Below are 27,608 nucleotides of genomic sequence, written 5' to 3' on the forward strand. Positions count from 1 at the left end.
CATAAGCGAGGAACGATCAAAGCCATGAGAGCCAAGAAAGTGGAAAAAAAAGGATCTCATTGTTCTTTGCATAGGTTTCCGTTCTCAGCACTGTTCGATTGTCTCCGGGCTGGGGAAGTGTAACCGTATCACAAACTGTAAACAATTCCTTGCAACCGTTTTCAAAAATGCTTATGAGAATGTTGACTACAAACAGATCTACTAACCTTAATAAATCCGCGTCACTAAAATAGTGTGACTTTTCGTTAGTTAAAAACACTTCATGCTTAACGTGCCTGTTTGCATTAAAAATTTATGTATGTCAAACGTATTTTTTATAATTATTGTAACAATATGTAATACGTACACTCTGTACAATGTGTTTTACATGAATTTGAAGTAACGTCTTTATGCACTTTATTGCAAAACGCCATGTACACGCGAATTAAAAGCACAAATACTGACATCTATTAGAGATTTGTAATATTATTTGTGATTATCGACAATTGATATAATCAATATCGATAATAAATGTGGTAATCTATGTAGTTGCTTCTATGTGTACATAGATGGTGCTAGTTTCAACAACCATTTTGCGAAAGTGTGTTTACAGTTTGCATAAGCTCGTACGAAGTATACTTTTGACGACTGCATGGATTATTAAGAAAATATGACAATAATTTACATTATCCTTTTTACAGTTTTTACTTGTGGTTTGTGTGACGAACAGTTTTGTTTGGCGGACGATACAGAATCCTGTAAAAATGAAGATGTTGATCAGAAATCGTCATCATTCTATACAAAAGGTATTGTTTGGGATCTCCAATTATTCATAAGTTCAGATTAAAATTAACTACAATATAAATAACTGCAATAAAAGACTCGGAAATAATACTAGAACGATAATGAGATCTTAAATACACATTACTTTATTAATTTTAATGAAACTTAATGAAAATGTATATTTTAGTAAAAATTTAGTGAAAGTATTTAGTAAAATAAAAATTTATTAATTAAAAAAGATTGTTCAATGCTAGAAGAAGTAATAAATTGTTAGAAGTGCTATTTTTTAAGATTAATCTCAATTTTTTCACTTCAAAAGTTGTTCTTTTAACAATCTATAAGTTTCTTCATAATGTCAAATGTTTTTAAGTAACAAATTTTTATTTTACATATCAAACATCTACATATTTTTATCATTTATCAAGTTGCATTAAAAATGCATTCATGAGAATGATTGTATATTTTGCATTTTTATTGTCATCTCTAATATATCATTTGATTTTTGTTTTTAGCAAAAAATGAAAGATATCAGAAATATCTCACTGCAATTAAAGATGCAGAAGAAAACTATAAAGAATGTAATAATACAAAACATGAGTGCTTTAAAGATGTCATCATACGGGACTTAAAACCTTTTAAAAAAAAGGGCATAAGCGAAGAATTGATAGAAGCTGCTAAAACTAGGTATTTGTAATACCTTCTTATTACATTTGTAATATATTGATCTTATATCTTTTATTTAACTTAAATTTTATTGCAATTGTCACAATATTACAGAGGAACATTCTATCAAATAATTGGAGGTAAATTATATAGAGATAAAGACTGTTCGTTTCCAAGTAGATGTGCTGGAATCGAACATTTTCTACTAAAAGTAATTGGTAATTTATCAGATATGGATTTAGTAATAAACACCAGAGATTATCCTCAATCCGGTGAATATTTTGGAAATGCTCTGCCTGTTTTTTCATTTAGTAAGGTAAGGAATGATTCTGTTATGTATCTTAAAATTTTTAATAAATTTATCACAAATAAATTTATACAATTAAATTATATTTGTTTAATATAATGAAAGTGTTAAGCACAGTGCAAAATATATTTATAGACACCACAATATTATGATATTATGTATCCAGCATGGGCATTTTGGGAAGGTGGTCCAGCTATCTTATTATATCCTCGAGGTCTTGGCAGATGGGATCAACATCGAAAATCTTTAAATAAGGCAAGCTTGGAAACCCCATGGGAAAAGAAAAAAAGTGAAGGGTTCTTTCGTGGTTCTAGAACAAGTTCAGAACGCGATAACTTAGTTTTACTAAGCCGTAATAAACCTCATATCGTAGATGCTCAATATACTAAAAACCAGGCGTGGAAATCTGATAAGGTACAATTCTATTTTTTCATCTGTTTATATCAGCAAAACATTAGTATAAGTTTGAACTTTATTTCAGGATACTTTGCATAGAGCACCAGCATCAGAGGTATCTTTGGAATCACATTGTACATACAAATATTTATTTAATTACCGAGGTGTGGCAGCTTCATTTCGACACAAACATCTGTTTCTATGTCGATCGTTAGTCTTTCATGTCGGTGACGAATGGACTGAATTCTATTACTATGCCATGAAACCATGGATTCATTACATACCTGTTTCTAAAGATGCATCCCAAGAAGAGTTGGAGTAAGATATCAACATCTAATTATTATATATACACACTGTTGGTGTTTATTAAACATCAATTAATCTATCTTGTTTTATTATATTTTCAGGGATTTGATTGAATTTGCAAGACATAATGATGATTTAGTGAAAAAAATTGCCTATCGCGGAAGAGATTTTATATGGAACAATTTGCAAATGTCGGATATTACATATTTTTGGAAACGGCTTCTTAAAAATTATAGTAAACTTTTGACTTATCAACCAACATTAAAGAAAAATCTGATACATATTCAAAAAACTTAGTGTGTGAATGATATTATAATAATCTTATACAACTAATATTTTCCATTAGATAAGACAATACCATTCCATTAGATAAGACAAGACAGTATTATATGAAAATAAAATTATGTTGTAAAATTTATAAACAATCTTATTAATTATAAGATTTAGTATCCAATGTTTTATTCTTAAGGACTTTGCACACATAGTATGACTATTTACATATTGTTAATATTAGTTGTAATAATAGTTGTATATAAAATTATAAAGTATATTATCAGGGAAACTGTAATGGAAACGTTTATAGATATTTATACATTTATGAATCACACACAAACACACACATGTGCAAACAAGATACTAAATAGAAACAATATACAAAATTATTTTGTGTTATACATAATATATTTTAGGGTTCACGTTTGATAAAAAGATCTATAATACTCACGTGACACTTTCATAAATCAGCAAACATTGCTACATATCGCAATGTATCCTAATATTCTTCGTTCACTTTATAATTTAATCGAACAATCAATACAAAAATCAGTAAGTACTTTTCACATTTAAAATCTCTAAAAATAATGAATAAATAAATAACCAAATAAATAATACCAATAAACAAACAGTGTTGAAGTCCCTGCATTACGTCACTGTGTGAAATATGTCGCAAAGATTCACACGTTTTAGTAACTTTTATTTTTACAACGTGTTCAGCCATGCAAGTCATTTTCAAGCGATGCGTTCACATAACATACAGTTTAACAGTTAACTGGCAGGAACAGTAGTGCTCGTCGTAATTCTCTATTATATACTTAATTAACACTAGTTCGAGTCGCGTTAATGATCTGATAATTTGATGTGCAACTTTTACGTATTTGGTACGACAAATCAGTTCTGTTACTTTCTTGCACTTTTCGCACGCGTCTATTTCTGATTACCGTCTTCGTCAAATCTCGGAACGTAGCATATACTCGATGAATTCGCGCTTCGTCGAACGGATGAGGATAAGAGAATGTGGTTTTACGTAGTTATGACGAATTTCGTGATGACCGTCATGAAAAACAACTTGCAACGTTCTTTTCGATGAATTTGACAAACTCGCGAGTGCATCGGATTTCGTATTGGTGTGAATAGCCATTTTTTCCTTGTAGAATTCACATTGTAAAAGCGCGCGCATTTTCTCAAGTGGCGGTAAAATCCGCGCACAGTGATTGGACGGTATATCCTGAAACGCGCGAAATAGCGAGGATCAAACGCGAAAGTGCCAGTCGTTAGATGTCACTACAATTGTAATTTGTCATCATTGTTTGAAACTTTATTTCGTTTTCGTACGCGTGAATAAATTAAGGATTGGCACGTAACACCGGTCGATGGATCATGCCATCTTGATCACTCACTTTTTCCTGAATTTGGGATGTGACATTGTCGGGATACAACGTCTGGAAAAGGTAATTGTTTTTCATTAATGCGTACAATTGATCATCTTGAAATTTGTTAACAAATATTTTGTTATCACCGTTATCATCTTTTTACAGCGTATTTAGTATTATTTACGAATACAGTTCTCATTTTATATTAACAAACGATACAAATAATATGAATATCTTACATTAAACAAAAGAACAGCATAATTGTTAAATTTAACCTAAAATCAAAATTCTTAATTGTCAAATCATGGCTAACAAAGATGACTAACGAAACTATAATTATTAAACGTTTACAGATTACATCAAACTTGAGAAAACATCATCCTGTGGCAAAATTTTAGCTGCACTTAATATGTAAGTACAAACATATAAATTATTTTGCTATATATTTTGTAAATTTTCCAGTAAAATGCACACATGGAAGAACATAAAAAGTCGATAAAGGAAAACGTTATCAGTCATATGCATTTTCTTTTTATATCTAATGAATTGTGTAACAGAAAAAAAGAAAGATTGTGCAACTCACACACACAAAACCAGTGTTTGTCACATTTTGAAAGATCTAAATTTAGGTAGATGCCAAGAAAAAGATTGAGAAAGTAATTGTGCAATAAGAATATACATATGAGAGAAACTAAATTAACTTATTATATAAAATTAGCTAAGTTAATTAATTTTAAATAAACATTTGCTTGTATTTAGTAATTACCTAGCACGCCTTTATTAGCTGATTTTGCATCTAGATCACTAATTGCTGTTGATCTGAGAAAGACAGGTTTATCAACATTTTCCTAGTCAAAGATAATTGTTTTATGCATTAACATTTTTATAAAATTTAATTTTACGGGAACACAAGATATTCCGTAATTTGAAACATCTATGCAAAAGAAAACTAGAAAAAGTAGTATTATTAACATACTACATTACTGTTGAGTTATACTGAGCTCAATGTAACTTCTTAATATATTATGATAATAATAGTTAAAAAATTTCATTTAAAGTTTGTCGTACTTACTATCGCGTTGATGTGATCCGGTATACCCTGCCAGTTTTTAATAAGCTTAGCTTTTTAATTACTCGTCACTCGTCCGCGAGATTAATTTCCGTAATAATCGCGTGCTTAGTTTTTTTCTTAGCAAAGTTTTGTTATCAAATTTCAAGTTTTATTTTAGAACGAAACAAATGTGTGCAATTTTTTGGGAACTTTTGAATCGTTAGAGTATACACTTCTGCAAATTTGACCAACAATAATGTATTTGCATTTAATTCTTTGCAATTGGGTTTTCTATTAATTGAATAAATAAAACGATTTTATGCGTCCACACATTTCGCAAACTTTGCAATCTATTCCGGTCGAATCAGCGGAGACTTTTATGAATGAAAGTAGTAGGATGTGCTTGTGTTTTTCTATGCATGTGTCATAGACGCTGCTCTCTTTTTCTGTGCTTCGTGTGTGGTGTCTGCGCGTCATTGTATGCATAAGTCGGAGCATATACACATGGCACGGTTTAATGAATCAAGTGGCTTATCGCAAGTCCGATCATAATATGTCTCGCCAGTACTATATTGGCTGCTGTTGCGCTGAACAGCGGAGTTGTCGCATATTGATTGATGGCACGAGTCGCTAGAATTCAATTGTCAATGACTTCATAGTTTTCATAGTGGATGCTACTTGTCGATTGTCGAGCATCGGGAGCGATTTTTTAATTAATTGCAAATAAGTGAATCAACGCATTTACCGTCGCCTTCAGCGCATGCACAAGGGTCACGCGCAAAATCTTCGCTTTGTCATTTAAATCTCACTCTTTTTGTATAAACATTTAAATTCTTCATACACTAAAATTTTGAACATTTGTTAGTTTGGTAGCTAGAAATAGCGGAAACGACAATTATAAGCCTCCAGCACGGAAGAGCACGCGCACGCGATGATTGTTCGGGTATTTCTTGTGTAATCGGAAGTGGAAAGACGCACAGTACATTGGTGATTGCAATTATATTTGATGACTGTATGAATCGTATCGGATTATTATATCGAATGTGACCGTAGATCTCTTACTTACGTGTGACACATCGCGAAGATTAGATGTTGTTTCCAAATGTTTCCTTCTTTTTTTTTTAATTTCGACGCGCGGATTAGTTGCATATCGTGAAATTTAAATTTGCGCAGTAATTCGTACGTATCTCGTCACATTTGCCGTATCTCATTTCCAAAGATGCTGCTGTTTTCAATCCGCAATATTCGGTCGCGTGTAATTCGATTTTCGGATGCTAGATCGTAGATTTTCTTCTTACACAGCCTCGATGCTCCCGTTCGCTTCTTTTACACTTCTAGAGAACACTAAATACACATGTGTTTGAGATGGGACACTGTTGTGAATATATTTATGATAATTTCATACAACTAAATCTTTCATTAGATAAATATGAATGATGTATATGAATAAAATTAACAGAAAAGAAGACTAAACAGGTCTTTAATAAATTATTAATTAATGAGTAAAATTATGTTAGAAAATTTGTAATGAATTGTGATGAATATAACATATGTTGAAAATATCATGTTAAAATAAACATTATTTATTAGTTTATTTGTATTATAATGAAAAATATAATACAAAATAGAGATTTTATTGAAGACGTGACATAATGGCGCGACAAATTTTTAATGATTCATTAACATTTTAATATCAGTAGTAGCATAAAGAAAACCTTGTACAATTAAATTCGTGTAACCAATAATTTAATAGAACAATTTAGAGCAAGATTATGTGAAAAATTATCATTTTCACACTTAACTTTAGAGAACTCTTATTTAGTAGACTTTTATTTAGCTTTACAGATTTTTATTTAGTAAAAAGTACAAGGTCTTGTACTCTGATAACACTTTAAAAGCTAAGTAATCCTTAACAATTAAGTACTAATCAAACACTTACAACATCCTTAGTACAACACTTCTTGAAATGTAAGAAAATATAAAATAGATGTATTAACACTGTTTTAAATGTCTGTTAACATTGTATATAGTAAAGATTATTTTCTGATACGTATAATCTCTCCTTACTTTTCTCTTTTCTACCGGGAAAGTTAATGGTAAACATTTTTCAAAACGTATTGCAAAGTGTATTTTTGTTTTATAAGATTTAGTATCTAACATTTTATACATAAGGATTTCATATGCAAATTCTCACACATAGCACCATTCATGTCAGAGATCAGTCTGACAACTTGCAATATTTTTAATACTAGCTGCAATAGTTGTATATAAAATTATAAAGTAAAGAAGCTACATTATCAAAGAAAATAGCAATGGAAGCATTTATATAAAAATGGATTTCTGTTTTCAAACACACACAACGTCGCGTAGAGAAGGCGTAAACTAGATGCTTGCTTTGAAGTGTTAGAAAGCATTTGTAACGACCTGGCATGTAACATTCATTTTAGTATATAAATTACAAAAATATTTTCTAAGGCACTTGCGCATAAAACAACAATTATTTTATAGCATAATCGTAAAATAGCGATATGGTGACATGAGTACTATAGATATTTATATATATATATATATGGATCTCTTATGCAAATAATTAGACACTAAATAGAAATAATATACAAAATTACTTTGCGTTATGCATAGAATATTTTAGCACTCTCACGTTCGATAGAAGGATCTATAATACTCACGTGACACTTTCATAACTCAACAAACTATATATTGACAGCATTGTCAGTCAAATATCTAATTGCTACATTTAATTGTCATGTCGCAATGTCGTAGTATTATTCGCACACTTCATCACTTAATCGAACAATCAGTCCAGATATCAGTAAGTGCCTTTAACATTTAAAGTCTTTGCAAATAGTGGACACGCGAATAAATAGGCAGTGGTTGAAGTTCCTGCATTACGTTTCACTGCGTGAAAACATCTCACATGAAAATATACACGTTTTAGCGACTTTCGTTCTTATAACATATTTCTAAATGCGCAAATTCCAATGCACGGCTACAGCCGCGTGATCCGTTTTCAAGCGATGCGCTCACGTAACACGCAGTTTAACATTTTGACTGGCAGGAACACTGCTCGTCGTAATTCTCTATTATATTCTACTTAATTACCGGGAACACTAGTTCCTGAACCGCCGCGTTAATGACGATTCCGATCGCATTATTGGTGCGGCAAGGGTGTTTTTTTTTTTTGTTTTTTATTAATATATGCAACATCACGTATTCTCAGTTCTGTACGACAAATCAGCTCTGCCGACGTCTCTCTTGCACTTTGCGCGCGCGTCTATCCAGTTGCCGTCTTCGTCGAAACTCGGAGCGTGCACGAAGATATCGCGCTTCGTTGAATTGGAGGAGGATAAACGAATGTGGTTTTTACGTAGCTATGACGAACCTCGCGATAACCGCCGTCATGAAGCTGAGCACAATCTGCATCCTTTCCGATGGGTTCAACGAACTCGCGGGCGCACCGGAATCCGCGTGGTTCGACGATGTGACGAGCTCGTCGGTTCCTCCTGTCGAGTTCAAATTCAAAACGTAGAAGCGCGTGTACTTTCTCACGTGACGGTGAAAACCTGTGCACAGCGGATCGGATGGCGCGCCGCGTCAATCATTACGCATGCACGGCATCCTAAAACGCACGAAGCAGCGCGGACCAAACGAGGAGGTGTCGGTCGTCAGCTATCGCTGCTTGCTGCCCGCTTGCCGTTGTTGTTTGGAACTTTATTTGGTTTTTCTGCGCGTGAATAAATGGGGGTTTGGCACGTAATACCGGTCGATGGATCGTGTCACCTCGATCACTCACTTTTTCCCGAATTCGGGATGTACATTGTTGTCGTCTGGAAAAGGTGATTATTCCCGGTTAATGCGGGTGGTTGATTGTCTTTGCTCAAGAGACGAGTCTGTCCCCTTCTCGAGTTTTGTGATTAAGCATCGTTATTACCAGTACCATCTTCTCGCAGCGTATTTAGTACTATTTACGGATGCATAGTTTTTTACTTTATGTTAACAAATGATACATCGATGCGTTTACGTCATTTTTACGTCAAACAGGAAAATAATATAATTGCTGAATTTTTAACTAAAATCAAAATTTCTAATTGTCAAATCATTGCAAAAATCATGGCTGACGAAAGTACCATTATTAAATTTACAGATTACATCTAACTTGAGACTGCAGAGGAAGATCTTGTGACAAAATGTTCGCTGCGTCAAATATGTAAGTAACAAAATATAAATTATTTTGTAGACTTTTAAGTAAAACGCATCTATGAAAGGAAACATAGAGAGTGTCGATAGAAAAACTTATTAAGAACTTCGTGCATTTTCTTTTTAAACCCCGCTAATGAATTGTGTGACAAAAAAACAGAAAGATTGTGCAACTTAAAACCAGTGCATGCTACGTTTTCAAAAATCTAAATTTCGATAGACACACGAAAAATCTGAGATAAAGTATTCGTGCAGCAAGAATGTTTGTATGAGAGAAGACAAATTAACATTGTGCATGTGAAAAGTAGGTTCGGAAGTAAAACATAAAAAAAAAAAGAATTAAAAAAAACGCATAAAAATTAGAATTGAAGGGTTAGAGGGGGGACTTTCCGTGAGAGTCAGTATATTGTTAAAAGGAACAAGTTGAAACCACGTTTTTATGCTACATTAAGTTCCAAACAACGCAACTGTCAGTGACAGTGATTCCTCATGCACCTCCTCGTTTCGTGTACAGGTGCGCGCGTGTAATCTGTGCGTGTAATGTGTGCATAGATTTAATTAGAATAAGTACATGTTAGTGCAGTATTATTGGTAAAAACATGTAACTTTGATATCATTATCACATATGTGTTGATTAAGTTTAAAAAGTGATGATGCAAGACACAGAGAAAGGTTTAGCCACACAAATGGTGCATATATATATATAATATTTTACTTCTATGAATAAAAAAAAAATGGAAACAAAAATTACATCGGCTTCCGGCAGACGGAAGAGCGAAAACAGAGATAGATATGCAAAGGAAAAAAAAAAGATAAATGCAAAAACCATAACGTGTTAATGAAAGCCGTTCGTGTAGCGAGACAAGAACGAAAAAGAGATAATGCAAAAAGAAGTTAATTTCTAGAATATTTACTCTTGTCAAACTGGATGCGGCGACGATGACACACCGGCGACCTTTCACGCGATCACCATTTATTTTTTTTTTCAATCTCCGTATTCTCGGAAATAAAACTCTGCTCTCATCCTGGCTAATAAATACTCTGGGCTTATTGTCAGACATACCGCGAAATTATCAGTATGAAGATAATAGCTTCGCGCGGAAGAAGGAAGCATTACAAGTACAGTGCGCTCGTATGACGTAGGACTTCAAATAACAAATTTTCGATTATCCACGAGTGCATGATGACGCGATCGGACGATTAGCAGTTGAATTGATTAGAATAATGATACCGAATCATTACGTTACGATGTTAGTTTAAATCGTCTAATGCACGCCAATTATTATTTTAGTTTTGTAAAGTGCAAAACCAATTAATATAATTATTTGTACTTTTCAAACTTTAAATGTATCATTAGTTTTGTTAATGATGTTATTTATCACCGTGTTAGAGTTCTCTAAAAAGTAATGTGGATATTTCTACATATATATCAATGTGCAAGCATGTCTTTTTGTTTCAATTAATTTCACAACTTCCGCGCCGAACGCATATGGCTTTAATTATGACACGTTGGGTGTCAATGCTCGCGATACATTCCATTATGTAGTAAATACGCGCGTTGCGTCACATCCGATTTTTGCAATCTGATTCGATAAAATGCACGAGGCAAAGTCATTTTGTGATGTTCAGAGAAGACCTTGTTACATTCCAATTTAAATTTACTAATTTATGTTGACATTATTTTGTCTCATTTTTTGTATTTGTTATTAATCGACTTAAATTTGATATATATGTATACATTTTTTTTTTTAATTATTGCGTGCGTGTCTCTTCTCTCGCAGCCCTAGTATTATAATAGCCAGGTGCACGAGTCACCAAAGTTTTTAATTTCGCATTTCCTGCCTGCCTCTATATTAAGGGGTTATTTGTTTCCAGCTCGATTGTTTTCAGCGAAGTAGCACAGAGGACTACCTGGTATCCATTGTCGTAATAATTCGCGGATATTTGAAGGAAGCGTAATTCATCCGGATTCACGGAAACTTGTCCATCTCGATGTTCTCGGAACATTGTATTACTGAATTAACAACCAATAATTATAATAATAGTTCGCAGTCGATGGCATAAATGAAGAATGAAATTCGAAGACGAAGAAATTGTTTCGCGAATTCATTGCGAAGTTAAAACAATTAACACGCAGTATATTTTGGAATTAGCATTGCCGCAAACAATGGATACTTCGCAGTTTCCTCGAGATTAGGCAGGATTCAATAAAAATTTTGTACCTGCGTCTAAAATGATGTCCGCGACGTTGTCAAAACTACTGTAATCGTCGTATGTGTCAATGTCAGCCATGCCCAGATTGTTGCCAAATGCAAATGGCCACTTGTCATTACCTAGCGTCCCTCTGTTGGCGGACTTGCATCCGAACCACCAGTACGCGGTCGATCTTGGGAAGGCCGGTTCGTCGACATCCACCTAGCGAATCAGAAATAATTCTGTTGTGCAACGACATTTTGATAAAATCGTATTCTATGCGAACGGCATATTCCACAGTCTGAAGCGCAATTTAAAGTTCGCAGCACTTACGGAAAACGTTCGGTCGTTGAATCGATAGTACGCGTTGTCTTGGAAGAAATATGTGTAGCCCTTGTGAGTTACCGCCGCGTTGACGTGTTCCGGGATACCTTGCCAGTTCTTAATAAGCTTGGGATAGCTACTCCTCACCGGCGGCTTCGACGCCGGATCGAAGCGCCAGAATTTCGTGCCTTTGTAGAAGTAAATCTTGCCGTTGCCGGTCCACACAGTGGCCGCGTCGATGTGATCGGGGATGCCAGTGAAACCGTCGCTGATTTCCTTCGGATAATCGCCGTCCATGGTGGTGTTGATGTACCTCCAGTACTGTGTGCCCTGAAAGACGAAGTTTATTCAGTGAACAACAAGATTTTATTAATCGGCACGCGGCGCGAAAAGTGCAGATCGGTTTTTTGTTTCTAACTCTCGGCCGGATAAACAATCACCTTGAAAAAGTAAGTCTTGCCATTCCTGTATGTAAATGCAGCATCTATGTTCGACGGAAGCTCCTTCCACGTACTACTAATGCGTCGCGGATAGCCACTAGCCACACCATTGTCCGTCAATTTCCAATAATGTTTTCCTGGAAGACACATAAATTTAAATAATCGTTTTTCGCATCTTCAGCGAGATCCGAATGCGCGATGTCGCGCAATCGAAATTGCAATCGAAAGATTGCAACTCATGTAAATACCTTTGAACACAATTGTCTCGCCGTCCTTTGTGTTGAACATCGCGTCGACCTTCGGGTCTTTGCACAATTCGGGATCTTCTTCGGCGGGCGGCAACGGTCGCAGTGTTGTCGCGGAGCCTCGCGGTTTATTCGTTCTCTTCCCGTATAGTGCCTGAAATGATTTCTCTCTTTCGTATCGGATCGTACGTGTGTGTGACGCTAATTTTTTCTCTCTCTTTTAAGCTGTGGCGTTTATGAATACGCGAAAATTTGCGTGGGCGCTTGAAAATATTGTTTTCGAGGGAATTTGAGGTCTTTGTACCTGAATAGCATCGACATCATCCCGATCTAGAATAAAATGCGGATCGTAACCGCGATAAAAGGGCGCCATGAGCGCGCTCTTGACGTCGCTATGACTCAAACCGAGGGAGTGGCCGAATTCGTGTGCCGCGACCTGAAAGAGATTGGTGCCGCGATAGCTCCTGATGGTCCATCGTTCGGAATCGTCGAAGTGAGCATCGCCGCCGTACACAGGGAAATATGCGTGTGCCAAAGTGCCGCCGGGTCCGTCGAAAGGATCGCCATCGCCGTGCTCGCCTACTTCAAATCTAATATCGATGTGAACCTGAACAGATTTCCGGACTTATGAAATATCGTTTATATTGCAAACACACACTACTGCTTAAAAGTTGAATGCATCTTACATTTTCAAGTGAATTAATCTTCTTTTATAGATGTAATTATAGTATTGAAAATAATTGACATAAAAATATATTATATAAGTTAATTTTATGATTGCATGTATTCGAAATGCTAGCAAGCAAAGCTGAATTTTTTTGTAAAACATTTAATTTTTGAATATTTCTAGTAGATGAAAATCTAAAATCACTTATTCTTCTGTGAAACGACAGTTTATAATCAATTTTTTTTCCAAAATGAAATATATGTGCTATTTTGGTGTACTGTTAATCCTAAGCTCCACTCAAAAAACAAAAAAAAAAGAAATATTAATATGAATAGAATAAAAGGTATCCAATTTTATCTAAAAGTTATAAATCTCCACTTTTAAGCGAGTAGATGTCATTGCATTTCGATTGTGATCCTACGTTTTCGTGTCCCGCTTTACGAGTGAACGTTAGATCGGTTTCGGTCGACCAAACGCCAAACGCTTTCGCGATTTCCAAGTCCACCTCTTGCTTGTTCAGACCAGTCGGATACTTGCTAATTTTGTACGTCAGATTCTTCGTACGCCATCTGGATCCTGCGGGAAAATATAATTGTTACACATAAAACGTACGAAACACGTGAAAGAATAATTGTTTTGTTTAAAAATATTGCGACTTTATCATGATTCACACGTATACGCATATACACACAGAGACCGTTGTTCCGCGGCTATTAAGTGCATCCGTTACACCGTCGCATGCCTGTTTAGCGCGATTCTGTATTACGTTGTGTTGCAATCCGCTGCATTGCGCGCACGATATTCCGACACATCCGCGGAATCTGCGATCGCCGTTGCTGTTGTTGTCGCTAGTTTGTTTATTACCCGTAAGAATAAAAATCGTGCTACGCGCATTATGCATTCATCGCGATTACAGAGCCGCGCTTTATGCAACAGTTGCGCACGTATACGCGACGATTATAATACCGTGCATCTCGTTATGCAACGATTCGTTCATTACTATGTGCGGGAGATCGGAAGGAATAAAATTCGAGGAATAAAACGGCTGAATACGTTGAATTATACAGCTCGGCATTAAGTTTTGCGGCGCGGACATTTCGTGGGATGCACGCATGGCCGAACTTAGCACCGAGGGTTCACTGAAACGTAAAGCGCACGTGCGCAGATTCAGAGTCATGGTTAAACCCGAAGCTGCACAATCGCTTATTCTGTCGATATAAGCGTTACGCGGAAGAATGTCTTTTAAAGTGACTCCTTTATTTTCCTTGAGGCGTGCCCAAAATTATCGGTACCGTTTGCACGCACGAGACAATGCGAATCGTCGAATGTGTTCTCCGACGATTATAAAGCGCTCGAAGATTCGCTTCGGATAAAAGCAAATATCGAAATCAGTTGTTATCTCGAAACGAAAATGCGACACTCGCATACGGGATGTATGAGTGCAAGGAGTTTTTTTAGTGCAAAGAAAATGATTTCGTTGGCTCGTTTGACCATTATGTAACGAATTAGGCGAAATGCAACAGTTAACTCGAGCTAATTCATACGGCTGATTTAAATGCATTTGGAACATCCGACGGACTGCTATCGCGATGTAGATCTACGTGACCCGTATAGGGTGACTCTATATCAACGACTCGTAACAGTCAGTGCGAGACTGCAGAGAGTCGGAATGCGTGATTCAGTCAGGACATCGAATGACATGTAATGCGCCAAATAATCCTTTTTGCATCGATGAATAAATCGCGGAAGATTTTTTTTCTCTTGTTATTTCGCGATGTTGTTATTAATACAATCAGCTTTCAGTCGTTTTATGTAAACATTTCCGCGATTTCCAATAGCGAATTTCTGTTGATTAGATAATCGATTGCGATAGTGGTCGAACGTAAAATTATGTCATATCCCGCGCAATTACGTCTGCAGTTTGCATTGCATTAAACTTTCTTGGATTAGTCGGCTGTCGATTATTCGTGACTTGATGCTAAATTGCTTTTGAATTGAGCCTTGTGCGTACTTTACTACTTTACTTACCTTGAAGAGCATATCTCTTCGATCTTCCGTCGGCGGCTGGTCCGACTTTGTCCTTAACGCCACATCTTGGTGTGGCCATAAGCTTAACAGTCTCATCGTTCAATTCGCCTGAAATAAGAACACGAAATTATTGTTGAACATTATGATTCACGTGTTTGTTGTAAGAAAATCACTTTTTAACGAAAATTAATTTGTCGTTTGCTGGCTCTTAATGATTTTTTTATTACTATCGAGTGATCGCGTGATAAAAGTAATTAAATTGTCGGATCCTCGAGTATATCGATTCTCGAGATATAGCCTGTTGCGGTGTGTATATTTTTTACAGCGAGTACGTCTGTGCGCGCCGCCACGCATACGTGCGTGTGCTTATTTCCGCACTCTGTGCACGTATTAATTTCTCATGCATGTATGCATAATATGCATACATAGTATGCCGGGAATACTCGTGCATATGTGCATACGCCGCCACCAGTTTCGTAGCGCAATCACGCGACTTGACACTTACAGACTCATCGTGCTTGTCGGTGCGAGAGATTTCAAGCGCAATATATAATAGGGATTGTTTCTTTTTCGGATTTTAACTGTGCAAAAGAGATGTGTCTCGTCCCGCGGAATAATTCGGCAACATTTTGCTTGTTGATTTTTATTTGACAGGTTTTATTAACGCTCTTTTATCCATTTTGCGCCTTTTATGCCAGAATTTGTCTATCACAAAAACAATTCTTGCCGCAGCAATCGTAATCAAATCGTGATGACACTTTCAGAAACAATGAAAATCACGTAATGACTGTAAAGATATTTGTTGTTTTTGCTTTTTTTTTTTTACAAATTATATCCATTCGTGGCTGTGAAAAATACATTAACAGCGTAGATTATAGCCGATAAACACGTTTCATCTCGAATAATGCCGCCACCGATGGCCTACAATTTCACAGTTAGATCACTCTTCCGTTCACCTTCGGTTTTTATTGGGTTCCATAGCTTGTTCCGTCCTGGGCTCTCTTGTAATACCATTAATGATCGGCGCGAGTTGATTTATCTTTTTCACTTATTTTTTTCGCAGCTTTTGTACACGTTTCTTTAGAGTGTCGCGCCCGAGAAATGGAACGTGATGAAATGCAATTTCTCAATTAACTTGCAGCTATTGGGAAACTTTATTCGGACAATTTTTACTAATCGCTATCGCAACGCACAGTTTCTTTTTCGGGCCTCGAGATTTCTCGCAACTTTCCTAATTTCGCAATAACAATTTTTTGAAATACCTTCTGACGGACCCACTGTATGCAATGACTCACCGACGGAGCGCCAGTTTGATTTCGGTCGCGTTTCATTGAGTTCTGAATCATCGCTGCTCATCGTCATTAACGGTTCGCGTCGATAGGGAATCACTCGTTGTTATCGTATTTCAAACGGTGTTACACTGCATATGGACGTATTTCTAGAATTTCACACGCTGCTATTTTTTTTCTTTTTTTCCAATCACACTTATACGACACTGACTAAACGCATAATTCGTAATTCTCTCAGCGTGAGTCATCAATGACACGGACTCCATCAAACCGGTAATAAACGATAAATTGACATCGTGCAAAATTATGTAAATATATAATAATTAAAATTAAACTTAAGCGAATAACAAAAATCGATATATACCTGTTATGTTAATTCCGGCGAAAGCTTGGAATTCTTCTATCGCTGCCGTCAGCTTCTCCGAGCTCAGGAATGCACCACTTTCCGGATTTATCGGCGGCAGATAGCCATATTGCGACAGATAATTCTGCAACATTGAAAAAAGACACTTTTTAATACACATTTATTTCGGGTTAATTCATTGCACTGGCTGTTTGCGCCCGTCGCCAGACTCGATATTTCGGTAATCTCTTGAAGTGTGTATCTATTGTTTATTCGTTCAAGGTAAAGTTACCGTATCGCGAAATCGCAGACACAGAAAAATCCGCGCCTCGCTCCGCAAAGAATCGGCCTTTAAACTCTGTGTCATAATGCAGCCTTGACGTTTTACGAGCGACGAAGGCGAAGTAAACTAAAGATACGGAACTTTTCTTATCCGCGTGTGTAAATTTGCCGTGGCCTTCGGATTTGTCGGTTCTTTTTGGATCAATAGTATTGTATAATAATTACAGTTGCAATTGCACAGGTTATAAATTTGCGCACGCATGTTGACTGTGCCGTCGCACATGTTGCGCGCCGAGGTCTTCAATTTTTGCTAATGCACGCCTCTCTTATCGTTCATGCGACGTGAGAATACCGATCATACGTGACATGTTTCTAATTCATCATATAAAACGCAGCAGCTCGATGTTGCACGAGACGTGTTCTTTTCTTACAAAGCCGCGTGTTACAAACACGACGAGAGATCATCATTAGAGCCAATTCGAGTGACGTTATATTTGAAGTATAGATTAGCTCTTCAAGAATGACTCATCCATTATATCGAGCACAAGAAGGACCATCTATCTTTCTAGAGTGTGTTTTAGATAATATTGGAAGTCTTGCTGCAATCAGCTGTTTTCACAGCCTGATATTATTATATCATTGTGTAGAAGAGTTAACGAAAATCGATCTGCTGTCGCGTGTATTCTTTCCAAGCTGACGCTGTATTGATTTCCTTCGTGCAAGATTGCCTTTTTTGTCGCATAAACATATTCGTAATTACATGTCTCAGGCGAAATATTTCTGGATTGCGTCCGACGATATTATTGCAAGTCACTGTGTTTGCAAAGCGTAAAGTGCACGAGAATTATCAGTGCTATCCGCAAGATCGTAAATTAGACAGCAACGATCGAAACTGAGAACTGATAACGGTAAAATTTATTGTTATTTAATCACACTTACGCACCACCTAATTAATACTCCGTCGAATTACACGACACGAGTACCGAAATGTATTTATTGCCGAATCGTGCAAAGGGAAACGAGCGATTTGTCCGGCGATATTCTACACTTTATCTCGTTCGCATATTTTCAAAAACAAGCTTACTTTATGAATCCACACTGCACTTTGATAATCTTGAAAAATTTCTATTAGTGAAAGTAAAAGAGTAAAGGGACATTTAAGGAATCTAATCTTATGAAAAAAAAATTCTTTTACTTTTCGACTTTCCTAAACAAGCAGATGACAATCTCGCGGATACCATGATAAAATACGATTAGGCTTTGTTACTTGCGTGAAGTGGATCAGAAACGTGATCTGCAAGCGTGACTGTGAAATTACGAGGTGAGTCATTGTCGCCAGCGGGAGGACATAAAGAATATATTCACTCAGATATTTTCGCGGTAGCGATCTCCGACGCATCCCTGCCGTTCTGTGTAGCGGTGCAAAGTTTCCAAGCGCAGCCTTGAATCGCTGATTCATACGTTAGGGACGAAATTCGACTTTCACGAACAAACATCCACGTCGAAATTAATTTCCGTAATCATCGCGTGCTCAGCTTTCGATGCTCTTGTCTTAACAAAGTTTTGTTATCAAATAGTTTCAGTTTGATTTAAAAATGGGACAAACACGTGCAGTCTTTTGCGAACTTTCGAGCGTGCGCTTCCGCTAATATGAGCAACGATAGTGTGTATTTACATTTAATTCCTGGCAATCTTGTTTTCTGCCAATTGAATGAGTGGAGCGATTTAATGCGCCTACACGATTCGCAAATTTCGCAATCTATTTCGGGCAAGTCGGGCTTGTGGGGATTTTTATGAATGAACGTAAGTAGGGTGTGCTTGTACTCATGTGCGTGTGTCACGCGTGAATAGACACTGCTCCCTCTCTCTCTCTCTTTATGCTTCGTGTGCGGTGTCTGCGCCTGATTACACGTATAAGTCGAAGCACACACGGTACGGTTGAATCAGCCAAGTGGCTTTCCGCGAATCTGATCATGACTTGGCTCGCCAGCGCTACACCGGCTGCCGTTGCGCTGAATAGCGGAGTCGCATGTTCATTGATGGAGGCATAAGTGGAGGCGTCGCTGAAATTTAATCGCCAACGACTTCTGAGCGGATGCTGTCCGTCGATTGCCGGATATCGGAAGCGATTCTTCGCGAATTAACGCGCGTAGCCTTCGCCCTGTCGTATAAATATCGTTCTTCGTAACATTGAAATCCTTCATATATCTAAATTGTTCGTTGAATTTCGAACTGTCGACAGTTTGATAGCTGAAAATAACGGAGACAACAATTACAAGCCACGAGCACGGAAGAGCACGCGCACGCGATGATTATTCGGATGTTTCTTGTGTAATCGGAAGTGTGCGCGTGGAAAGATGCACGGATATACTAGTAGGAGCCTTGGCTACAATTATATTTGATGACTGCGTTGAATCGTGTCAGAGTACTTTGCCGAGTATAACCGTAGATCTCCGCAGTATGTATCATTGCAAGAAGTGAGCCACCCACGTGCATGACTATATCCATTAGAGCTTTAACTCAGCCTCAAGCTTGTTCTTCTCCTCCCGAAAGCTTCCTTCGCGACAAAGAGAAATGCTGTAGGTGCAATTAGAAAATAAATATTACACATATGCGCGGACGCGATTAGTAAGAATTGATTAGGTCATTCCTTCGACGTTATGTCACACCCGTTTTCCGTAAACACGATTAAGTCCTTGTTGCTTAATTGCATTATTGAGTGATGATCGTGTGGGATATTTCTAAAGTATCCTTGCATTACTATCTATGAATTCAATCGCTTTAAAAAAAGAAAACCACAAGACTCTTGTGTCATGAATTTCTCGCAGGCGCGTTGTACAGCGGGACGACGCGTTAAATGCGAAATGTTTTGTATTCAGGTTATCTTGATTTTGTTGTTCGTACGACACTTGTAAACACTTACGATAATGTTATTTCGATCATTTAGCTCACGCTGAATAATATTATTAGCTTGGTGAATTTGGAAATCGCGTTTATCATCGACAACAATTACGATATCGTCACGTGATTAAATATATATAAGGAGAAATAAATTTTTCCCATTTTTAATCCTTTCGGAGACTAATAAAGTACAAAAGACGTTCATAAAAATCTTGCTCGCTGTAAATGAAACTCTGTGCTCGTTTTCATGACCTGAAAACTAGGTCAATGGGATTTCGTGTTACTTCTAGGCGTATCGTGACCACTGTCTTCTGTCGCAGTTTGTAAGAGTTTCTAATCTCCGAACGCTATCTCGCTCTAGCAGCGTTGTAGAATTAAATCGCCTATATATGAAGTACGTTATTAATTTGTTATAGCATGAACTGGTTTAGTTCTAAGACAAAATGCTGATTATCAACTTAATTGAATTTAGCATTCCGTTCTTACATCGTTTATTTTTCTAAATAGATTTAAAAGTTTATTCTTACTAAACGTTGCTAAAACAGGTGAAAATATTTCGGTCTACTGTCGATTTCTGTGATTTGTAGATAGCAGGATAGCGCAAGGGCCAAATGTTTTATGCTAATGGAAATTTTAGCAATTCTATTTTCAACGAGTATGACGTCTCTGTCGAATATCGGTTAGAATCATGTCTGCAATATTACTGGTGTCGACAAATTCTGTCCGATCGATTCCGATTGTTTTCTTTATGATTATTGACGATAATGAATATCATTTTCGCGTAGCTACCGATTTTACTTCACGATTTCATCGAAAGTAAAAAGCAATTTGTGTCACACTTGAAGCGTACGCATGCGTGAACGAGTCTACATTGTCACGTTTATGTACATCCTCTATCTGATCGTGTTATCAATGATAACGGCGTTGTTACTTCGTTAGTCGTCCGTAGATGTCTGCTTTTTCTCAGCAACTAAATACGAATCTTGTAATAAAATTTACACACGATTTTCTGGCCGGTGCTCTTCTTCGTAATTATTACATTAATTTATTTGAATTAATTTTTAAATCGCACACTAAGTTCTTAAAACAAAGCCTATTTTTTTGACATAAGTTATAGATAAAATTTCCACCTGTTTATCGGCTACGATCAATATTTGATCATCTAATGTGAAAGCACGGATAGATATAGAGATAATGAACGAGTTTCAAAAGCCAATTCAGGCGTGATACTTGTTTCACGACAAAAGAAAATGCTTCTTTCAGTGCAGCGCGTTATAAGTAGGCGGATGCGAGTCGAAATTTCTTAATTCATGCATACAGAATATTATAAATTTTCTAATTTTCAAAAAATCACATCTATTTCTTGCATTCCTCCTGAATTATATATAACTTCACAGTTGTGTCTGCTATCTATAATATTTTCTTTGCTTTCGCATTTTTGCAACTCCACCTAGATAATGTTCCGAGCGATGACTCTTCAGATAAAATAAGACTTTCCTCTTATAAGAATTATATACTGATTTCTTACAATGAACAACTATATAACTAATTAACACTATTTGTTAATTAATAAATATCAAAGCGGTTGTTCAATTTACTTTGGCGCTTAGATTATAAATCTTGTGGTGATTTTTGTATTTTCTTATATTTTTCTGATAACCAAGAGACGTGTATGAATTTTGAGAGCACAGGATTCTAGACAAAGAGCAATTTTCTTCTAACACGCCATTTGATCGTAAGATTTTCAAGCTGTGATCGTAAAATAAAAGGAAGAAGTGCATATAAGTGTCGAGCAGCGCACCGGCCTTGAAGAGGTCTTTGTCAACGCGAACGCCATCAGTATTCCACGCTTTCGCATCTTCTTTCAAACGTTGTTTGAATATAAAAGATAATTCCGACTATCCATCGTTGCTTTGTACGATATATTTTCCCGTATGTAATCTCTCGCACAGTAGCCTTTATATTTCAGAAAAGTAGCATAAATTACATTTCGGAGGATAAATTTAAAGTGTTTGGTTTATTTCGGTACACTAAATTCCCAAGATAAAGTCTATTTTTTTCCATAAACTAACGATAAGATTTCTTATCAGCTATCCACAATAGTGATATTTTAACTAATATAATATCGAGTTTAATCTCTTCCATTTTCTTGGTTAGTTAAAACTAGAACTAAATTAATATGAAAAATATGACGTTTGTTAAATATCAAAAGAAATCGCGCATTTAAGGATTAATTGAAGCAATTTATTCTGTCGCGATGTTATCTTTATTATGATTCGCAGTTTTGTCACGTTGCATCGACAGAAAGGAGACTGATCTGATTGATTTATGCAACTGGAAAAGTATTAAGACTTTTTTTATGTAGAATATTATATCGATCACTTTATTACTTGCATTTCTTGTAGATCGATAGATAAATCGATCGATTGATTTTGTCTGGTTAAAAATTGAATTGGTCAATGAATTGAATTTATGTTTTGCAAAATAATTAATTTGAATGACAAGATTTTTATCGCGCTCAAACTGCGAAATCGGTAAACGATAAAAGTGAATGATTCATTGGGAAAAAAGTTAAAAATTGCTGATTCAACAACAAATGCGGAAATAAACTAGTTTGGTTCAGAAGTAACGCGACTGAATTGACGTTGTGTGTCAGATGAGTCATTTGGGTGCAAACGTCAGAAATGTGAATTTTTCCTGCTTTTTACCGATAAGATATATATACATTGTCGTTTCAAGTTTCAACAATTGCGTCAATGTAAGTTGATGTTATTGTGCGTAAACAATGGTGCGGTTAATAATTTAGATGCGCATTTTTCTTAAAAACGAAAAAACTCGAAAGACTTCGTCATCGAAATTTGCTCAGTCAACAAAATATTTGATGAACAAATGTTTAAATAAATGTAAACCAATCGAGATTGACAGTAAAGTACACTACAATTTGAATCCAAAGAACAATTTTTAAGAGCAGCTGTTGATTAGCATGTATTACATAATGGACGACGCACGTGCGAATTTCACGTGCTATCGGACTGTGCATAAATTGTGGGGAAGCGCTAGCGGAAATAGAAATAGCGGTTTCATTAAGAAATCACATAGCCACTTTGACACGTAATAATTATACCGCGTACGCGTTGAACTGTATCTCATGCGCAATTAGCATAAAAATAATGAAGGAACGAAACTGTCGATTTCAGCGAGCGGAATCGCTGCGCTTTTATCTAACAGTTCGAAGGCTTTACATTCATATTCTCTAAAATTCTTCGAACTTGTATGATTACGTATTGTGGAAGTTAAAAAGAACTATCTATGCCATTAGTAAATAATGTCATTGGTGACGCGTGTCTTATCAATAGGTGTCGTCGCATGTCTTCCATATGTACGGCGCCGCTAATCACCGCGCACCATAATTTTTTTTATCCTGCTCGTCCCATTCGTGCCCGATACGTAACCGATCGTTCGTGCTCGAGAACAAATTAGCGTGATCCAACTTGAGCGAGAAAATCGCGTCTCCGCTTTGTTTTTCGATTCGCTCCAACACGAAGAGCTGCGTGTACTTGACTCTCGAGAATACATTAATTTCCGCGCACGCCCGATCGCCAATCCCGTTATATTTACGATTATTTCGTATACGCAAGATGATCTTTGATTAACGGCATTCGCTATTTATATGCTTGTTGGATGGCGGAAGTTACTTGAAGGCTTCAATGCTAAAATTGCAAGTGCGATTTCCGAACTGATTTTTCGGCAAAGATTCTCTTCTTACGATCGGCGGGATCGAAAGAACGGCGATGCCGAGCGGATGGCTGCTAAGTCGGAACGCTCAGAGAGTGAAATGTCAGATTGAGCGACGGATGAGAATATCTATGATTGATTCGTTAATATTCCGATGGCGACCGGTCCGTGTTCGGACTATGGATCCGCGATGACGAAGGCCAATACATACGATCTTCTGTGCGATTTATTTCCGTGTTAAGGTACATACATTATTTACAATTTCCTAGTAGAGAAAAAGACGCGCGATGACTTAGCATCTTGCCGAGAAAATTATTGGAGCAACTGTTTGTCAGAATTAGCGGTAGAACTTTGCTTCAATCTCATGTTATTTTAATGATTCTTGAAGCGCAATTCAAAACATTTAAACAAGCAAGGTACTTTCCTTCCGAATGTGTAGATCTGTGCAGAAGTTAAAGCTTTGATATTTTAAGGCCTTAGATTTCAAGTGTTTTCACGTTTCGATATATATAGAAAAGTAATAAAAATTAAATAATCTATATGTAATAATTTTGTTTTTAAGAAAAATAATGAGAATTATTGTTGTTACTAATTTATTTCTGAGTTACTTTAGGTTTTAGATTATTCATGTTCACCTGTCAAGATATTTTCCTGCTTTAGTATGCGCATCGAGACAGTAATTACTGCCTGGTTATCTTTTTACAATCGTCGCATTAAAAAAAACGCATCTGCTGACGCGTAACTCGATGAAACGAATTATTATGCATTGTTACTTTTTGTGAATAATAGTCCAGGTTTCCACTTTGCTTCTTAAGTTGCTACGCATTTCTGAATTAATTGAAAAATAAACTCGAAATCTCAATACTGCAAATTTCAAATATTATTCATATTTATCAGCTAGCGAAATAAGTAAATGCAAGATATCGCGTTTTATACATTCAAGATAACATATGAGGGGAGGGGATCTTGCGATCACTTACATCTTTACATATTTGTTTATCTGCATTGATAATTACTTTATTATAGCGTCAATTATAGGTTGAAGTCTTAACGCAAAGCTCGTTAAATGTTAATGTCAATGTTAATGCACAATGTTAATGTCAAACGTGATTAAAATGAAAAACAAAAATTGATATAGCAAATCACGACAAATACTCCAAATACGTTTATAATAATTTATTAGTAATTTATAGTACTTTATTTTAAAAATAAGATTATTAATCAATTAATTTTTTAATTCCATATTTAAAAATATAAAAATAAAATCGTAAAATAAATATTTTATGAGATAAATATATTTTAGGACAGAATAAATAAAATTAAGAAATGTTATAACTCGAAAGCAAGCTAAAGTCGGACATAAGTTCGTCTACTTTATCATTTTTAAATATTGTATTCATCCTTTAAATATTTTCAACATATTACATTACATCTCGTACAGTTTTTAAAGCCAAGGACATTGCACGGAGAAAAAGAATTTTGCTATCGTAGCGAAATTTTCGTCGCTATGGCATATTAGATGTGATAGCGCGACAAAAATTTCAGCAAATAAAATTATTATTCGTAACAAATTTCTTTGCTGTTCGTATAATAACTAACATATTTTGCTATGATAGCGTAAAGTTTTCTGTGCCAGCAAATTCTTTTTTTTTCTTCTACACATCGTTGAAGATAGCCCGGTGGCTGATATAATCAGTGTTCTCGATATCAGAATCAGATAAACGCTTTCCTTAGAATGTTGCTTGCGCCATCAGCGGAGCACGTATCCAATGCGAGTACGCACAATACGCGATCGCGCGTTACTCATATGTGACACATCGCAAGGATTAAATGTGGTCTCCGAATATTTCTTTTAAATGTCGGACTCGCCGCACGTCGCGAGATGTAAACACGAGACGGCGAATAAATTCAACTGTTACAAGACATCATCCACCCTTGACATATTAGAAAATAAAATTTACACTTACCGCAGCAGTGGTGTCGCTGATGACGACATCGGCTGGTGCCGCTTCCGCGTTCGCGTGCAAAGCGAGGAGCGCTATCGCCATTAGATAGCCGTCGGCATTTCGCCTCCACGAGAGAATTTTACCGTATCTCATCATGTTACCAACGATACTGCCGTATCGAATCCGCAATAATCAGTGGCGCGCGTTTCCACTTCCGGATCGCGCTGGATAAACCGCGGGGTTTCCCTCTGACACAGCGTCGGTGCTCCTGTTCGCCCGCTTCTTTCACAGAGAACACTGAATACACACGTGCTTGCAGAATGACACCCTCGAATTTGCAGAGCAGCGACGAGATCCACGCTAAAGTCAATCGATTTCAACCACCCTCCCGCTTTAAACTGTTTGTAGGACAGCGCGCTGCGAGGGTGTCGACAGGTTTCGCCCCCTTGTACTCGATTCTACTCGCAAAGGAAACGTCGTTTTCAGAGCGTAGGTTCCGGGTAGAGTTACCGGCTGGCAGGGTGGTCTAAAAACGTGGTTGCCACGACACTATCGATCTCGTAGTGTTTTCCTCACGCTAATACTTCGCCACAGGACTCCTTCGTTCTGTTGCATCGAGGGCGACTCTTACGTGGTGTGCGTGATATATATATATATATATGTATATATATATATGTGACACGCACCTCGTTCGATTTTCACCGATGGTAACCGACCACCTTTCGGTGATGTGCGATAAGTTCGACGAAACGATCGAGGAAATTGAGCGAAGGAATAGAGAAACACGCGGTGAGATCGATAATATACTAAAAGAATGGATCACTACGGTGGCCCGTGTTGAAAGGAAAGGAGGAACCGACGAAAAGCGCGCGCGGCTACGCGGAGCTAATATCGGAGTCCACCGCCACTCTGAATCATAATCAGTCCGCCACTGACTTTTATTGAGACCTCCCACCATACAGCCCCGCTTGATGGCCACGGTCGTCAGTCGCCCGCACCACGGGGCGCTCCTACACGTGCACGCACATGTGCGGAGTCGTTGTGTTCATGCGCAACGATTTGCTCTCAAATCGGATGCAAAAGATATTAGATAAATGCAGTGGCACAATCAGGTGCATTAATAGGGACCGGAAAACATTTCTTTATAATATTTAAAAAAACATATATAATTAATAGCGTTTGCGACCGAATTGATTTTGATCGATTCGGGAGCGATAAACTGTTACTTGGACCATCTTTGTCGATAAAAGATTTGAATTTATATCAAAATGGCGATTGATCGCTTTCAAATCGAAAACCGTTCAGTCGAAAACGCTATCGTTTAATGTGTTTCGCAAAAAAATAATACGAATCGTATTGCGAATATACGAATTTTATTTCTAGTCTCTCAACAAGATTTGCCCTGCAATTATTATTATATCTAGTTATAATTTATTACATTTTATATTCTTTCGATTTTTTACTCAAGATGAAACTGTAGAAGACCCCTGTGCCTCGTTACGTATCTCTCAGAAGTGGTCTATATTTTTAATCTTCGACAGATGATTGTGACAAATGTCAAGTCTCGATGATTCACGAGAAAAGATAAGACACTGTCGTGTTTCTTACATCTTTTTTTTCAGTCGCGTAAAAATAATGAACGAATTTACGATGAAAAGCAGAGCTCGATTTTCCTATTATTTTTCTCCTTGCATGATATTTTGAATTCGAATGCCTCTAGATTTTCATCTCTAAATGGAAACTTTTATGTCGGGAGGTTGTATAGACAACTTTGTGACTCATTCGGGATTTCGGTTGCCTTTCGTTCCCAAGAATACCTTTAGCTATACCGACGACCGCAAACGGATCCCAAACCGAGATTGATGC

At 36.7% G+C, this 27,608-nt stretch overlaps 3 protein-coding genes across 6 annotated transcripts in view; 2 read left to right on the top strand and 1 right to left on the bottom strand.

Moving 5' to 3' along the window:
- The first annotated feature begins 426 nt into the window (after positions 1-426).
- On the top strand, positions 427-3,096 carry LOC105675701 (O-glucosyltransferase rumi homolog). Its single transcript, XM_012373034.2, has 6 exons — positions 427-785; positions 1,275-1,446; positions 1,540-1,741; positions 1,868-2,146; positions 2,214-2,446; positions 2,536-3,096. Exons 1-6 carry the CDS (start codon positions 650-652, stop codon positions 2,729-2,731), a joined length of 1,218 nt encoding a protein of 405 aa, XP_012228457.2. The 5' UTR covers positions 427-649; the 3' UTR covers positions 2,732-3,096.
- An 817-nt stretch (positions 3,097-3,913) lies between these two features.
- Positions 3,914-27,608, top strand: part of Cad96Ca (tyrosine kinase receptor Cad96Ca) — an 85,673-nt gene continuing 61,978 nt past the window's right edge. The window contains exons 1-3 of the mRNA XM_067359976.1: positions 3,914-4,161; positions 4,437-4,494; positions 9,297-9,359. The gene's annotated coding sequence lies outside the window, so the exon portion shown is untranslated. The remainder of the gene's footprint in view (positions 4,162-4,436; positions 4,495-9,296; positions 9,360-27,608) is intronic.
- Mmp1 (Matrix metalloproteinase 1) lies at positions 6,932-26,660 on the bottom strand. Of its 4 annotated transcripts, XM_012373027.2 has the most exons (11): positions 26,429-26,660; positions 25,764-26,348; positions 16,900-17,023; positions 15,247-15,354; positions 13,640-13,794; positions 12,856-13,158; positions 12,555-12,705; positions 12,307-12,443; positions 11,876-12,196; positions 11,572-11,764; positions 6,932-8,655 (listed from the first exon to the last, which is right to left on the bottom strand). In XM_012373027.2, exons 2-11 carry the CDS (start codon positions 25,896-25,898, stop codon positions 8,516-8,518), a joined length of 1,767 nt encoding a protein of 588 aa, XP_012228450.2. In that variant the 5' UTR covers positions 25,899-26,348; positions 26,429-26,660; the 3' UTR covers positions 6,932-8,515. The 4 variants fall into 4 exon arrangements, with proteins under 4 accessions (XP_012228450.2, XP_012228452.2, XP_012228453.2 ...); XM_012373029.2 differs by having other exon boundaries at positions 11,683-11,764; positions 25,764-26,660; XM_012373030.2 differs by having other exon boundaries at positions 8,510-8,979; positions 11,683-11,764; positions 25,764-26,660.

Source organism: Linepithema humile, chromosome 7, assembly GCF_040581485.1.
Source record: "Linepithema humile isolate Giens D197 chromosome 7, Lhum_UNIL_v1.0, whole genome shotgun sequence".
NCBI classification, from domain to species: domain Eukaryota; kingdom Metazoa; phylum Arthropoda; class Insecta; order Hymenoptera; family Formicidae; genus Linepithema; species Linepithema humile.

What these genes read in the sequence shown, in the direction of transcription:
- LOC105675701 (XM_012373034.2), top strand. Translation starts at nt 650, where the DNA reads ATGACAATAATTTACATTATCCTTTTTACAGTTTTTACTTGTGGTTTG. An exon ending in GTCATCATTCTATACAAAAG is followed by an intron (nt 786 to 1,274) that starts GTATTGTTTGGG and finishes TTTTGTTTTTAG; the next exon opens with CAAAAAATGAAAGATATCAG. An exon ending in ATAGAAGCTGCTAAAACTAG is followed by an intron (nt 1,447 to 1,539) that starts GTATTTGTAATA and finishes ACAATATTACAG; the next exon opens with AGGAACATTCTATCAAATAA.
- Mmp1 (XM_012373027.2), bottom strand. Translation starts at nt 25,898, where the DNA reads ATGATGAGATACGGTAAAATTCTCTCGTGGAGGCGAAATGCCGACGGC. An exon ending in CGCCGGAATTAACATAACAG is followed by an intron (nt 15,355 to 16,899) that starts GTATATATCGAT and finishes TTCTTATTTCAG; the next exon opens with GCGAATTGAACGATGAGACT. An exon ending in GCAAGACTTACTTTTTCAAG is followed by an intron (nt 12,197 to 12,306) that starts GTGATTGTTTAT and finishes TTCGTCTTTCAG; the next exon opens with GGCACACAGTACTGGAGGTA.